We start from the raw sequence: 16,121 nt of genomic DNA, 5'->3' as shown, positions 1-16,121 counted from the left end.
CTAGGCAACAGAAGGCACAGCCACCAATAGTTGAGCGATTATAATCAGAAATGCTCAAGAGGGCAGAATTAGAGGAACGCAGATATCTGGGGGGGTTGTGGGGCTGAAGGAGGTTACAGAGATAGGAAGGGGTGAGGCCATGGAGGGATTTGAAAACAAGGATGAGAATTTTGAAAATGAGGCATTGCTTAACCAGGAGCCAATGTAGGTCAGCGAGCACAGGTGAGATGGGCGAATGGGACTTGGTGTGAGTTAGGACACGGGCAGCCAAGTTTTGGATGATCTCAAGTTTACGTAGGGTGGAATGTGGGAGGCCAGCCAGGAGTGCGTTGGAATAGTCAAGTCTAGAGGTAACAAAGGCATGGATGAGGGTTTCAGCCACAGATGAGCTGAGGCAATGTTACGGAGGTGGAAGTAGGCGATCTTTGTTATGCTGCGGATATGTGGTTGGAATATGTGGTCCCTTGCATTCTACAGGATTGCTGGCTTCCCCAAAGTGATTGGGGCCGTTGACGGAACCCATATTGCATTGAAGGCAGCAATTGATACACCTGTTACATTTATCAACAGGAAGAGGTTTCATTCCTTAAATGTAATGATCGTCTGTGATGCCCTACTGAGGATACTTAATGTGAATGCAGATCACCGGGGAAGTGTTCAGGATGCCTTCGTCCTATGGCACTCGGACTTACATGATGCCCTCAGCACATTGCCTGCAGGATTTGCATGAATATTGGGTGACAAGGGCTACCTGCTAAAACCATGGCTGATGACACCATACCCAGGACAAATAAAGAGGCACAGGAGAGATATAACTGTGCACACATGTCCACACGGCAAGCAGTGGAGAGGACAATCGGCGTTCTAAAATCATGCTTCCGGCACCTGGACAGGCCAGGGGGGACTTTGCAGTACTCACTTCTGAAAGTATCAAGAATTGTGGTGGCCTGTTGCGCTTTGTGGGAAGGACTGACCCTTAACCCTGCTGACAAGATCCCCGTGGAAATGGAGGATGCCAACATTGATGTCCCTGTGGCCAGGCCTGATGGGGATGAGCTAGGTGCTGCGGAGAGCAGAGCTGTAAGTGAACAGCTAGTAGCCAACGTGTTTTTGAAGTGATGATAGTGTCGCCTCCTACCTCCCCCTCCCTCAGCAAGGCAGAGAAAAGAACAGACACAATTTAAAGTGAAGCAGTGAACTTTTATTGCAGCAGCAAATACTCTTTGCAAGACATTTAAGGTAGTTTCTGATGTTCTTAGTCTTTAAATACAAATGGTTAGCTAGCTATTTTCTACTTTGTAAACAGTTGTAATGTTAAATTGGTTGTTAATAAAAACAGTTAAACACTTTAAAATGACTACAGACTATAACATCTGAAACAAAATGGGTAATTACACTATCAGTCACAAATATAAATTTCAAGAAATAACACACCAACATTTAAATAATATCAAACAATAAAAAATTGTCTCCTCGCATCCATGCCTGAGGGTTGAAGGAGGTGGATCCTGCAAAAGGTGGCACCCTACGGTCTCCTGCACCTTGCCCTTCCCGTGACCGGAGCCCTCGCACGCCAAGGGAAAGACCCCTGTGTGCTGTCTCTTGCTCTTCAGCAGTGGGCTCATGACAGGATTGCTACTGCTGCTGCTGAAAGGCAACATTTGGTTCCAACATAATTATCGGAGCTGCTGTCTCATGGGCCTACACTGTGTCTGCGATGGGAGCAAGCAAAGGGGATTCTACGCGGGTCAAATGAACGACAGCTGAACCTGCTGTCTGCAATTGCAATAGATGAACGAGAGGCTCGTTAACCTGATTAGTCACCTGATGCATCTGGGCCAACACATCAGATATGCTCTGTGAACCCATAGTGAGCTGATTAGCAGTTGTCTGTGTGGTTATGGCTAACTGATTAGTGATGGTCTGTCCACTTATGTCCAACTGATTACACAGATTGCTCGTATGAACCTCTATCCCCTGCCTGATAGAGGCAAGAGAGTCAAGTTTCTTTTCCTGCTGAGTGAGAATTTCTTGCCTCAAGCCTTCAATCTGTTGCATCTGAGTGTCAAAATCAGCCTGCTGTGTTAAACGTGTTGCTGCTTCTGCCACCTGCTCTGCAGTATCAGGCTGGCTGTGGAAGGACAGTCATCTGTGCCTCGCACAGAGCCAGAAGGGCCAGGAGATGGAAAGATGGTGGGCAGCATTTCATCTTGGTTAAGATCGCCACTTCACTCGACAGCTCACCCAGGGTCCACACCCTCCCCTTCCACTAGCTGACACTCCACAACTTCCTCCTTCTCCACCTCACCGTTCACACTTGATCTGTAGCCCCATCCCCAGTGCCCTCTCCGGGCCCTTTGTGGACATCCTCTGCAGCCGCCGACTCACCGCACTCTTCATCTCATGTGTGTGAAGACAGTTGTCCACTTGTGGGAAGGAAACAGTAAACATTTACAATGGTGAAACACGATCTGGCACATCACTGAAGCTGATATTCTGTGCACAGCTTGCAGTTTTAAACATACAGCTGGACAGAGCAACCCACCTTTCCTTACTCCAATGTCTGATTGGGCACCAAACACTGAACTGCCACCACTGATTCTCAGCAAGTGTATGGCCCTTTCCCCTTGCTCCGACAACTCCCTCAGAGTGGCAACACCACCGCCTGTCATGGCATGCTCTCTGGCATTATGCGCTCTTTTACTCTAAACAGAAATGAAAATGAAACTTTAAATTTTTGCTTCAGAGACCAGCTGCCTGCTTTGGAGACAGGGTATTGTTCACTAATTGAAATTTCACACCTCAAACCTGTGGAGTACAGATAAGATCTTTACAAGCACAATAGGTGTCGCTGACTGTCTCCAAAGCAATTGAATTTTACGACTAGCTCAGATGCTTGCATAATCAAGTCACTTCACAACAGCTGTGCAACTAAACATGTTTTGCACTAGTAAAGTTAAATTTTACAAAATTTTACATTTTACATTACTAATAACTGTACAAACCTTGGCAGATCGCATTAAATCATTGGCCCAGAAATTCGGGTCGGAGGCTTCCCGTGGGTGCAAGCCTCCGACCTGCACTTACCTAGCACATCGGCCATTGTGCTGTGGGCCCGCGTGGGATTCCGATCCTGGGCCTGCTCCAACTGCCGGCGCGCAGTGCCTGCGTATCCCAGGGGTGCAGTTAGTTCGAAGCGTCCCCTGGGATCACATGGGCCATGGAGAGCCAATGGTAGCAGGGAATCTCTATTCATAGATTTGACAGGAAGACCTGTCAAATCTATGAATACAATTCAGCCCCAAAACATCACTAAAACTTCAAATAAATTAAGGAAAAAAAATCACATTTTTAAAATAACTATAAATTACATAAAATAACTATTATAAACAATAATTTAAATTTTTGAAAACATTTATTACAGTTTCTAATGGGGCTAAAAATAAACTTACCTTTCTTTAAAGTATTTAAAAATAATAAATCTGTGGAAAAAATGTTTTAATTTTACTTAATTCACCACTTACCTTGTTAAAAGCGTAACTCCTGGAGACTTACCCTCCCAGAGAAACCTGCAAAAAAAATGGAAGTTCCAGGCGTACGCGCTGCCTCTTCCTTTAAGGGAACGGAAGTTCCGTTTTCCCGCGCATGCGCAGTGCATGCACGAAACCAGCACTTTCGTTGGGCCTACGCATGAGTACCCAGTGCGTACTCACCCGTGGGGACCCGAAGTTCTGGCCCATTAAGTTTTTACGACATTGTTCTGCTGTCCTTGGGACGGTGGAGTTAGCACTAACAGCCTGCGCAACTTCTGTCCAAACTAATGATTGCCCTTTGCGCAAGGCTCTAGGCTTCACAGTCCCAATGAGCCATAAGCACTTCGCCTCAACCTCATTGAGGAGTGTGCTCATTTCATCGTCATTAAAGGTCTGCGCCATCTTCATCATCGCAACTTTGTTTGCTGGTTCCATTTCACTTTGTTGTTTAATTAAAATTATTTCAAGGTTTTGCTTTAAAGCTCTTTAAAAGTCTTTAAAATTTTCTAAAAGTTTTCAAAAGTTTAAGCACTTACCTTGAAGAAATACAGGTGATTTCAATGTTGAATGCTCTGCAGAGTTAAAAAAGCTCTGAGGGCGTAGCCTATGCAAAGGCGAGCTTTGACAGGTCAGGGCGGGTCTTCCCTTCCGTATGAGGCCCTATACTGTGCTATGCAGTGCTCCTCGCCTGAGTGACATCATACACTGTGCAGAACTCTGCAGCGTGAAAGGGGAACTCTCCGTCTGGGGCCCGACTGAAGGTAGGTGCGCATTTGTTTCGGAGGTTGGAGTCGTACTCCGGAGGTACAACTCCGACCACAATTTCCAGGCCCATATGAATGTATCTGCATACCACTAGTCCACTTATATAACAGTAATTTCTAGGCTATAGTCACAGAAGCAAAGGTTTATATCCAAAATTACCAATTCTACCTACAGTCAACCATTTGCCATTACACAGACCATAGCAGATGATTAACAACATATTATGAGGCTGTAACACATATTTTGGGTTTCAATGTATTATAAAATGCTATAATAAAGCTTAATCATCCAAACTCCAGTTAGGTGTTGTAGCCTTGCACACTTTTAACCATTTTGTTTACATTATATAAAGAGCTTCTGTATTTTTAAAACCATTTCCTGGTCTTTGTTATGGTGAAAATTGCTATCTTCAGTTATTACTGCAATGAATGAAAAAAAGAAGAAAGTCTTGCATTTATATGGAGCCTTCATGACTTCAGGACGTCCCAAAGCACTTTACAGCCAATGAAGTACTGTTGTAATGTAGAAAATGCGGCAGCCAATTTTGCGCACAGCAAGGTCTCATAAACAGCAATGTGATAATGATCAGATAATCTGTTTTTTAGTTGAGGGATAAACATTGGCCAGGACAACAGGGAAAACGTCCCTGCTCTTCTTCGAATAGTGCCATGGGATCTTTTACATCCACCTGAGAGGGCAGGCAGGGCTTTGGTTTGATGTCTCATCCGAAAGACAGAAATTAGATTCGCCTTTAGCTGCAGATCACTTCAGGAAGAGATGATTTAATCATTTATACAAGATCATAATGCTAGACTAAGGTTATAATACTCTGCTAACTGGAAGAGAGAATGTTACCAAAACATCGTTGATTCGATTTTTTCTCTGCTTCAGTTACCTCTTCTTTTATTAACCCCTTACCTTTCCTCTTCTGAGATGATGATTCAAGTTATGTACATTTGAAGGACGATGATCTGTACTTTGCCAGAGTGTTCATTCTTAAGAACATAGGAACAGTACAGACCGTTCAACCTGTCAAACCTGCTCCACAATATGTTTTAGCCATAGCAGCTCTATTAAGATTGCTTAATCTCAATTTCCTGCCTTTTCCCCATATGCCATAACTTCTCAAACAATTATCTATCTCTCTTTTGAATATCTCAATGGACTTTACATCTGTAGTCTTCTTGGGCAGTGTGTTCCATATACCTTGTGTGAATTTTAAAAATTTTAAAAACCTCAATTATTTTAAACATCTCAATCAGATCACCCTGCCCATCTCCAGGGAATATGGCCCAAGTCTACCCAGTTTTGCATTCTAAATATCATCTGATCAATCATTTCTTAACTTTTTCCTAAGGTAGGTCACCCAAGTACAAAACACAATATGCCAAATGAGGTCTGATCAGCATTCCATTCAATTTTAATAAAACTTCATTGCTTTATATTCTAAGCTTCTTTTGGATTCTTGGACTGTGAATGTCAGTAGGTTGTTGGACAAGGGAAATCATCACAGCCAAGCCCAATCCTATCCCCAGCCATTCTGCTATTTCAAAAAGACATACACTCCTGTACACATTATAATCCTCTACATCCATCACACTGAGCAGTCCCTGAGGAGCCATACATACATACAGATGAGTATCAAAGCTGGCAACTTGCCTACATTTAGTTGATACGCATCTGTTTTCTACCAATGTGTAAGGCATGCTACAGAAACAACAATGATTACTTTATGGGACAGATTGCTTTAACCAAAAAGATTTTACATAAAGTTGAATCCTGGAGTCCCCTCCCATGTGCAAAACAAATGATAAAGATGAGGAATTTAAAATATTCATGAAGAAAAGGGGTCTATACTGTTTTATAAAGGCAGATAAGTCCCTGCATATAACCACTGCTTTGATTTAATGGCTTGGATTTTGTGGTCAGTGGCAAAGGGATGACACTTGCCGCTGACCTCAAAGAAAGCTGCCCACAAAGATGTAACGGGCTCTGTGGCATAGATTGCCCCTATTTCATCATCAGTTTCAATCTGGCATCATGTATAGGGGATCTGTGGCATCAAGGAACAGTGAAATCATCAAGCAGGCTGAGCAGCCAATCAGATTGAAGGATTCTCACAGACAGCAAACCAGAAAGTAAAAAGTACTGATTATCATTCACTTTTTAATCATTTTACAGAGAGTGAAATAAAGATTGGGACATACATGAGATTATGTAAAAGCTGAAATATCAAACAAACTTTAAAAAAATTAAATCATTTTTATTATTTTAAAAATCTATGGAATTTTTATCATGGAATGGAGGGAATGACACTCCACACTTATAAAATTAGTTTTTCAGGGCCAGAGAGCTTGGTCGGCAGTAATTATGACTTAGTACAGTGTTAAAATCTCAGTTACACCTCACGCAACAAGGCTTAACTTTTTCAATGGTTTTTACAGTGAGAATAGTGTGTAAAAAGTTGAAGTTCATGTCAAGTCACTGATTCTGTGTTGATTGCAGCTGCAAAGACTGCAACAGTACATCCTGTGGAGGAGCAGGGTATCACTGGCAGCAACTTCCAAATGTTTTTCTCACTTTAACTGCGCATGTGCGGACGCCAGGAGTTGCTGTCAGTTTTACACAGTAATGACGGCGAACACTGACAGTTTCGCTGTCATTACAACTGCAAATTCTGGGCCAAAATCTGTTCGGAGCAAAATATAGATGTTTTTACGCTTTTTGCAGAGATCCTAACACGCATTTTAAAAACGGAAATCGAATCTGCATCAGGTTTTTGTATGAAGGATTCAGCATGTGATCATGTTATCAGATGTAATTTCGAAATGGTTAACTATGGCAGCTGGTTATTCGCAATGGCTGTGCCCAAAGGGCATGTGAAATCAATGTACCGTAATTACTTCTACAGCAAGCGGCTAACTAACTAATGGAACACTTAAAATAAGGACAGTTTATTAAAGAAAAAGCAGAGCAAGTTGATCAATTTAAAATCTGTGATTATGACTACGAATCACAAAAGTATGACAGTACGTGAATGTTTGCCAAACGCGATAGTATGTGGCCTTACTGAGTGGCTTGTATATCATAAATTAAAAACTGATGTTTAATTTTTTTTTAGAAAGACTTGCATTTATATAGCGCCTTTCATGACCACCGGACGTCTCAAAGCATTTTACAGCCAATGAAGAACTTTTGAAGTGGAGTCACTGTTGTAATGTAGGAAGCGCGGCAGCCAATTTGCGCAAAGCAAGGTCCCACAAACAGCAATGTGCTAATGACCAGATAGTTTTTTTTAATGTTGACTGAGAGATAAATAGTGGCCAGGACACCGGGAATAACTCCCCTGCTCTTCTTCGAAATAGTGCCATGGGATCTTTTACGGCCACCTGAGAGAGCAGACGGGGCCTCGGTTTAACATCTCATCTGAAAGACGGCACCTCCGACAGTGCAGCACTCCCTCAGTACTGCACTGGAGTGTCAACCCTGCTTTATGTGCTCAAGTCCCTGGAGTGGGACTTGAACGCACAACCTTCTAACCTAAGGCATGTCAACAGAGGTTAGGGAATCATCTTGAACAGCACGTTTATTATTTTCCAACTAATTCTTCACTTTACATCTTTGAATCGGGTTGTTCTTCAAAAACACTAACATCGAAGTCGATAACCGTAGAAATAATTTAAAACCAGGCCACTCGAAACCTCAGATGCAGATCCTACTCCTGATGTCTTACTTCAGAGGCTGATTTAAGTGCGGAGAGCCCAAGGAAATCAAGATTTGATCAGAATGGTTTCGTGCGCCGACCGCCCCCTGGTGTGCAGCTGAGCTACTGCAGTCAGAGGACGTTGCCTGCATTGCACGACGAAAACGCCTCTTGTAAAGGTATCAGGACTGGTATTTTTACAGATGCAGAGCAAAGCTTGCTATTTGCGTGCTGGATGAGATTAAACAGTTTGAAAGGGGAGGCAGCACGCTGGAATAAGAAAAAAGAGAAGTAAGGGGGGGGATCAGACAACCTCAAGCTGAACGTTGGTCGGCAGTGACAAGAGTGCAAGTTTTGCATCTGTAATACTTCAAACGCTCGGCAGCGCTGACACTGTGATAACCTCTCCGGGCCCCACCCGGGGGGGGAAAACGTGTCTGAGACTTTCAAATTATATAACTTGTACAGAATTTCAGCTTCATCATTCTGAACTGGGCGGAACGCCGAAGAGAATCAAGCTGTACTTTGAAATTGCATTCGGCTTCTGAAGTCCAGTTGCCAAGGGTACAGCATTTGAAATATATTTCTACATTTAAGACTAAAGTGTAACTGTAATAATTTGTTCATAATTTATAATAACTTATTTATTTACAAGTGTACTATATATGTGTGTTTTCAGTCAAAAAGAGCTACATTGCTGTTACGTATATTGATACTGTGTTACCCCCAGGTCAGGCTGCACCATGGATATTGACACAGTCTGCGGTTTTGGAAGCTTTAAACACTACAGATATTTTAATGACTCTGTTGATGAAAATTACACGATTCTTCTTGATCGCTGGTCTGACAATGTTACCGACCACATATTGGAACGGTCAAGCACGATCAAACTTACCATCATCGTGGTCTATCTGTTTGTTTGCATAGTGGGACTGGTGGGCAATTGTCTGGTAATGTACGTTATCGTCAGGTAAGGCTTGGATTGTTCATGTTATACTGTTGTATGTGCTTTTCAACAAAAAAAAAGCTTATAAAGGTAAAAGACAATTTAGCTGTTGCGGTTATTGCCTTGGAGCGCCCTCCTAAGGGAACCGGGCACACCAGACTGAACTCTGGCTCTGAATCCATAAACCCCTCATGTCTTAATGTAAAGCACTGTATAATACGGAATTCAACTATTTTACAAACCGTCGCCCAGATTTTGCAGTCAGACCCATGTGTGATAAACTTTAGTTGATATAAGACTTCCATTTTACGAGGGGTTTGGCTCCATCAGGATTATTACCTGAATTGACGTTAAGGATCCTATTTTTATCTTTTATATATATGCATTTTTAGAATGCAAGGTTTTGCAATGAATCCATTGTGTTAATTTCATGCTCTTCGAGGAGTTTCTTAATTCATTTATTAAAGCTAATCGATTGCTTTTACAGAGAAGGGAATATACGATTCTCCGACTCGAACGTTTTGGGTTTGTTAATGATTTAATTTTATTGTGTTTTTAAGTAGTACCACAAAGTGTATGACACGTTCAGAACTAAGATGCATCCCAGACCATTATGTTTCCCAAAATAAAGCTGACGTTTACTGCATGTACTCTGTGGGTATTGGACCAAATCAGCGTTGCTGTGGAATATGGCAGTTTTGCAGGGTGATAGAGGGAGAAAACGTTTCATTTCAAATTATAATAGTTTCACATTGTTTTGACTATATGTTAAGCCTAATATGCATCAATATAACTGGTCTCCAAATAAATTAGGTGCTATTTGTCAAATATTTTTAAGCTTGCACATACGTTGTAGATAATGGACCCCAACATTTCCTGAGCAATCGATATATAAATTATATTTTACACCAGTTCTTTTCCATGCCCCACCCTACACACAGCAATATACTTGACTGTTGTAGAATATTAGCTCATTTTCATGTGAAGATTAGAAGCCAAGTATAAACTCCCCACAGTGCTGATATTTTCTCTTGGACAGTTCTTCTGCCTGCAAAGAACTGATTACATTTGTCTTCAGTCAAAACATTATAGTATAGTTGTCCTACAGATCCTATACAATTTAGTTATAATAATACTATGTCTTGTGCAATTTTTATTTCTTTATGCTATGAAACTGACATTATCTCCCCCTTCATTGTAAAGGATGAGTCCAATATTCTTACATCACTCTAATGTACAAAATGTGAAGTAATGGAGAGGCCAGGGGCAGAATCTTCTTTTTCTTCACATTAAACAGTCTAAAAACATGCTCCTAAGTACATCTACACTGTCGTACTCATTGTTCTTCTTTCCTCTCCTTGTCTCCTCCCCTCCCCCTCTCAGTAAATTTCTTAAGCAGGACCAAATGTCAGTATTTTCTTGAAACAAATAGACGTGAGTAAGTTCTTGTTTTGACACAAAATGGGTTAAACGAGTATCATTTCTTTTTCCCTAGATTTTTTAACACATGCTCAGGAGCACTTTAATTTGAAGAGAATGATCTATGCAAATTCGGAATTGTTGGAGCCAAGGGTGTAGGCAGCACATTTACAATTGTACACAGTCCTTCCATATGTTGTCCTACCCTTCCTACTCACTGATACATGCATTTCTGGGGGTGGGGAGAAGGTGAATGCTCCCCTGATGTTTATGTTTAAATGGCAAATTCTAGCAAAATTTGAAATTAATCTTTTCTTTCCCAATTGATAGATTTTTAATTTAAAAACACATAGAAAAATGAATTACACTTGGGTTTAATCTGCATTCAACAGACCATCACTGCCCTAAGATGTACTTGAATTGTAACACTTCCACATTCGCAAAAACGCTGTCCCTTCACTGATGCATTCTCCTCTTCATTCGTGAATATATTCTCTTTTATTTTCACAGAGACACTTTTTCCCCTTTTCAAACAGGAACTCTCATCCTCCTTCACTGAAGCATTTTCTGCTCTCCCTTTCACAGATGGACCCTGTCCTTCCTATACAGAGATATTCTCCCAGGTTCACAAAAATCCACCCTCCCCTTTCACAGAGGTTCAGCTGAACATTCACAGAGGCATTTTTCCCCAGCACAGAGATACATCCTTTTTCATAGTTGCAATCTTTCTCCTTCACTAAAGTGCTCGGCCCCCTTTATTGATACATCCACTCCACTTCACAGAGGCTGTCTCCCCTCCACTTCACAGAAGCTGTCTCCCCTCCCCTTCAGAGAGTGTCTCCCCTCCCCTTCACAGAGAGTGTCTCCCCTCCCCTTCACAGAGAGTGTCTCCCCTCCCCTTCACAGAATCACAGAAACCCCACAGTGCAGATAGAGGCCATTTCGGCCCATCGAGCCTGCACCAACACATATCCCACCCGATCCCCGTAACCCCTACACCAACACATATCCCACCCTATCCCCGTAACCCCACGTATTTAATCCCCCTAACACTAAGGGTCAATTTATCATAGCCAATCAACCTAACCCGCACATCTTTGGACTGTAGGAGGAAACCGGAGCACCCGGAGGAAACCCACGCAAACACGGGGAGAATGTGCAAACTCCACACAGACAGTTACCCGAGGCCGGATTCGAACCCGGGTCCCTAGTGCTGTGAGGCAACAGTGCTAACCACTATGCCACCGTGCTGCCCTTCACAGAGAGTGTCTCCCCTTCCTTCACAGAGAGACTCTCCCCTCCCCTTCACCGAGAGTGTCTCCCCTCCCCTTCACAGAGACTCTCCCCTTCCTTCACAGAGAGTGTCTCCCCTCCCCTTCAGAGAGTGTCTCCCCTCCCCTTCACAGAGAGTGTCTCCCCTCCCCTTCACAGAGAGTGTCTCCCCTCCCCTTCACAGAGAGTGTCTCCCCTCCCCTTCACAGAGAGTGTCTCCCCTCCCCTTCACAGAGTGTCTCTCCTCCCCTTCACAGAGACTCTCCCCTTCCTTCACAGAGAGTGTCTCCCCTCCCCTTCACAGAGAGTGTCTCCCCTCCCCTTCACAGAGACTCTCCCCTTCCTTCACAGAGAGTGTCTCCCCTCCCCTTCACAGAGAGTGTCTCCCCTTCCTTCACAGAGAGACTCTCCCCTCCCCTTCAGCGAGAGTGTCTCTCCTCCCCTTCACAGAGACTCTCCCCTCCCCTTCACAGAGAGTGTCTCCCCTTCCTTCACAGAGAGACTCTCCCCTCCCCTTCAGCGAGAGTGTCTCTCCTCCCCTTCACAGAGACTCTCCCCTTCCTTCACAGAGAGTGTCTCCCCTCCCCTTCACAGAGACTCTCCCCTCCCCCTTCACACAGACTCTCCCCTTCACACCAGACTCTCCCCCCTTCACACAGGACTCTCCCCCTTCACACAGACTCTCCCCCTTCACACAGACTCTCCCCCTTCACACAGACTCTTCTCCCCCTTCACACAGACTCTCTCCCCTTCACTCACACAGACTCTCCCCCCTTCACACAGACTCTCCCCCCTTCACACAGACTCTCCCCCTTCACACACAGACTCTCCCCTTCACACAGACTCTCCCCCTTCACACAGACTCTCCCCCTTCACACAGACTCTCCCCCTTCACACAGACTCTCCCCCTTCACACAGACTCTCCCCCTCTCACACAGACTCTCCCCCTTCACACAGACTCTCCCCCTTCACACAGACTCTCCCCCTTCACACAGACTCTCCCCTTCACACAGACTACTCCCCCTCACACACAGACTCTCCCCCTTCACACAGACTCTCCCCCTTCACACAGACTCTCCCCCTTCACACAGACTCTCCCCCTTCACACAGACTCTCCCCCTTCACACAGACTCTCCCCCCTTCACACAGACTCTCCCCCTTCACACAGCTCTCCCTTCACACAGACTCTCCCCCTTCACACAGACTCTCCCCCTCTACACACAGACTCTCCCCTTCACACAGACTCTCCCCCTTCACACACAGACTCTCCCCCTTCACACAGACTCTCCCCTTCACACAGACTCTCCCCCTTCACACAGACTCTCCCCCTCACACACAGACTCTCCCCTTCACACAGACTCTCCCCCTTCACACAGACTCTCCCCTTCACACAGACTCTCCCCCTTCACAACAGACTCCTCCCCTTCACACAGACTCTCCCCCTAACACACAGACTCTCCCCTTCACACAGACTCTCCCCCCTTCACACAGACTCTCCCCCTTCACACAGACTCTCCCCCTTCACACAGACTCTCCCCCTTCACAACAGACTCTCCCCTTCACACAGACTCTCCCCCTTCACACAGACTCTCCCCCTTCACACAGACTCTCTCCCCTTCACACAGACTCTCCCCTTCACACAGACTCTCCCCCTTCACACACAGACTCTCCCCCTTCACACACAGACTCTCCCCTTCACACAGACTCTCCCCCCTTCACACAGACTCTCCCCCTTCACACAGACTCTCCCCCTTCACACACAGACTCTCCCCCTTCACACAGACTCTCCCCCTTCACACACAGACTCTCCCCCTTCACACAGACTCTCCCCTTCACACAGACTCTCCCCCTTCACACAGACTCTCCCCCTTCACACAGACTCTCCCCCTTCACACAGACTCTCCCCCTTCACACACAGACTCTCCCCTTCACACAGACTCTCCCCCTTCACACAGACTCTCCCCCTTCACACAGACTCTCCCCCTTCACACAGACTCTCCCCCTTCACACAGACTCTCCCCCTCCTTCACGACAGACTCTCCCCCTTCACACACAGACTCTCCCCCTTCACACAGACTCTCCCCTTCACACAGACTCTCCCCCTTCACACAGACTCTCCCCCCTTCACACAGACTCTCCCCCTTCACACAGACTCTCCCCCTTCACACAGACTCTCCCCTTCACACAGACTCTCCCCCCCTTCACACAGACTCTCCCCCTTCACACAGACTCTCCCCCTTCACACAGACTCTCCCCTTCACACAGACTCTCCCCCTTCACACAGACTCTCCCCCTTCACACAGACTCTCCCCCTTCACACAGACTCTCCCCTTCACACAGACTCTCCCCCTTCACACAGACTCTCCCCCTTCACACAGACTCTCCCCTTCACACAGACTCTCCCCCTTCACACAACGACTCTCCCCCTTCACACAGACTCTCCCCCCTTCACACAGACTCTCCCCTTCACACAGACTCTCCCCTTCACACAGACTCTCCCCCTTCACACAGACTCTCCCCCTTCACACAGACTCTCCCCCTTCACACAGACTCTCCCCTTCACACAGACTCTCCCCCTTCACACAGACTCTCCCCTTCACACAGACTCTCCCCCTTCACACACAGACTCTCCCCCTTCACACAGACTCTCCCCCTTCACACAGACTCTCCCCCTTCACACAGACTCTCCCCCTTCACACACAGACTCTCCCCTTCACACAGACTCTCCCCCCTTCACACAGACTCTCCCCCTTCACACAGACTCTCCCCCTTCACACAGACTCTCCCCCTTCACACACAGACTCTCCCCCTTCACACAGACTCTCCCCTTCACACAGACTCTCCCCCTTCACACAGACTCTCCCCCTTCACACAGACTCCCCCTTCACACAGACTCTCCCCCTTCCACAGACTCTCCCCTTCACACAGACTCTCCCCCTTCACACAGACTCTCCCCCTTCACACAGACTCTCCCCCTTCACACACAGACTCTCCCCCTTCACACACAGACTCTCCCCCTTCACACAGACTCTCCCCCTTCACACAGACTCTCCCCCTCTACACTCTCACCCTTACACACAGACTCTCCCCTTCACACAGACTCTCCCCCTTCACACAGACTCTCCCCCTTCACACAGACTCTCCCCTTCACACAGACTCTCCCCCTTCACACAGACTCTCCCCCTTCACACAGACTCTCCCCCTTCACACAGACTCCTCCCCCCTTCACACAGACTCTCCCCCTTCACACAGAACTCTCTTCACACACAGACTCTCCCCCTTCACACAGACTCTCCCCCTTCACACAGACTCTCCCCCTTCACACAGACTCTCCCCCTTCATACAGACTCTCCCCCTTCACACACAGACTCTCCCCCTTCACACACAGACTCTCCCCCTTCACACAGACTCTCCCCCTTCACACAGACTCTCCCCCTTCACACAGACTCTCCCCCTTCACACAGACTCTCCCCCTTCACACAGACTCTCCCCCTTCACACAGACTCTCCCCCTTCACACAGACTCTCCCCCTTCACACAGACTCTCCCCCTTCACACAGACTCTCCCCCTTCACACAGACTCTCCCCTTCACACAGACTCTCCCCCTTCACACAGACTCTCCCCCTTCACACAGACTCTCCCCCTTCACACAGACTCTCCCCCTTCACACAGACTCTCCCCCTTCACACACAGACTCTCTCTCTTCACACAGACTCTCCCCCTTCACACAGACTCTCCCCCTTCACACAGACTCTCCCCCTTCACACACAGACTCTCCCCCTTCACACAGACTCTCCCCCTTCACACAGACTCTCCCCCTTCACACACAGACTCTCCCCCTTCACACACAGACTCTCCCCCTTCACACAGACTCTCCCCCTTCACACAGACTCTCCCCCTTCACACAGACTCTCCCCCTTCACACACAGACTCTCCCCCTTCACACAGACTCTCCCCCTTCACACAGACTCTCCCCTTCACACAGACTCTCCCCCTTCACACAGACTCTCCCCCTTCACACAGACTCTCCCCCTTCACACACAGACTCTCCCCCTTCACACACAGACTCTCCCCCTTCACACAGACTCTCCCCTTCACACACAGACTCTCCCCCTTCACACAGACTCTCCCCTTCACACACAGACTCTCCCCCTTCACACAGACTCTCCCCCTTCACACACAGACTCTCCCCCTTCACACAGACTCTCCCCTTCACACAGACTCTCCCCCTTCACACACAGACTCTCCCCCTTCACACAGACTCTCCCCCTTCACACAGACTCTCCCCCTTCACACACAGACTCTCCCCCTTCACACAGACTCTCCCCTTCACACAGACTCTCCCCCTTCACACAGACTCTCCCCCTTCACACAGACTCTCCCCCTTCACACTCAGACTCTCCCCCTTCACACAGACTCTCCCCCTTCACACAGACTCTCCCCCTTCACACAGACTCTCCCCCTTCACACAGACTCTCCCCTT

General features: G+C 46.5%; 1 protein-coding gene across 1 annotated transcript in view; it reads left to right on the top strand.

Annotated features, from left to right (window-relative positions):
- Positions 1-762: 762 nt before the first annotated feature.
- The window catches only part of LOC147108733 (nociceptin receptor-like), a 50,485-nt gene continuing 35,126 nt past the window's right edge, over positions 763-16,121 (top strand). Inside the window, exons 1-2 of the mRNA XM_086004292.1 lie at positions 763-1,115; positions 8,732-8,971. Of these exons, the coding sequence (XP_085860418.1) occupies positions 763-1,115; positions 8,732-8,971 (593 nt within the window). The remainder of the gene's footprint in view (positions 1,116-8,731; positions 8,972-16,121) is intronic.

This window comes from Somniosus microcephalus, chromosome 13, assembly GCF_052327205.1.
Source record: "Somniosus microcephalus isolate GS21.2 chromosome 13, FLI_Smic_1.0, whole genome shotgun sequence".
NCBI lineage: Eukaryota > Metazoa > Chordata > Chondrichthyes > Squaliformes > Somniosidae > Somniosus > Somniosus microcephalus.
This window is presented reverse-complemented; position numbering and strand designations above follow the sequence as displayed.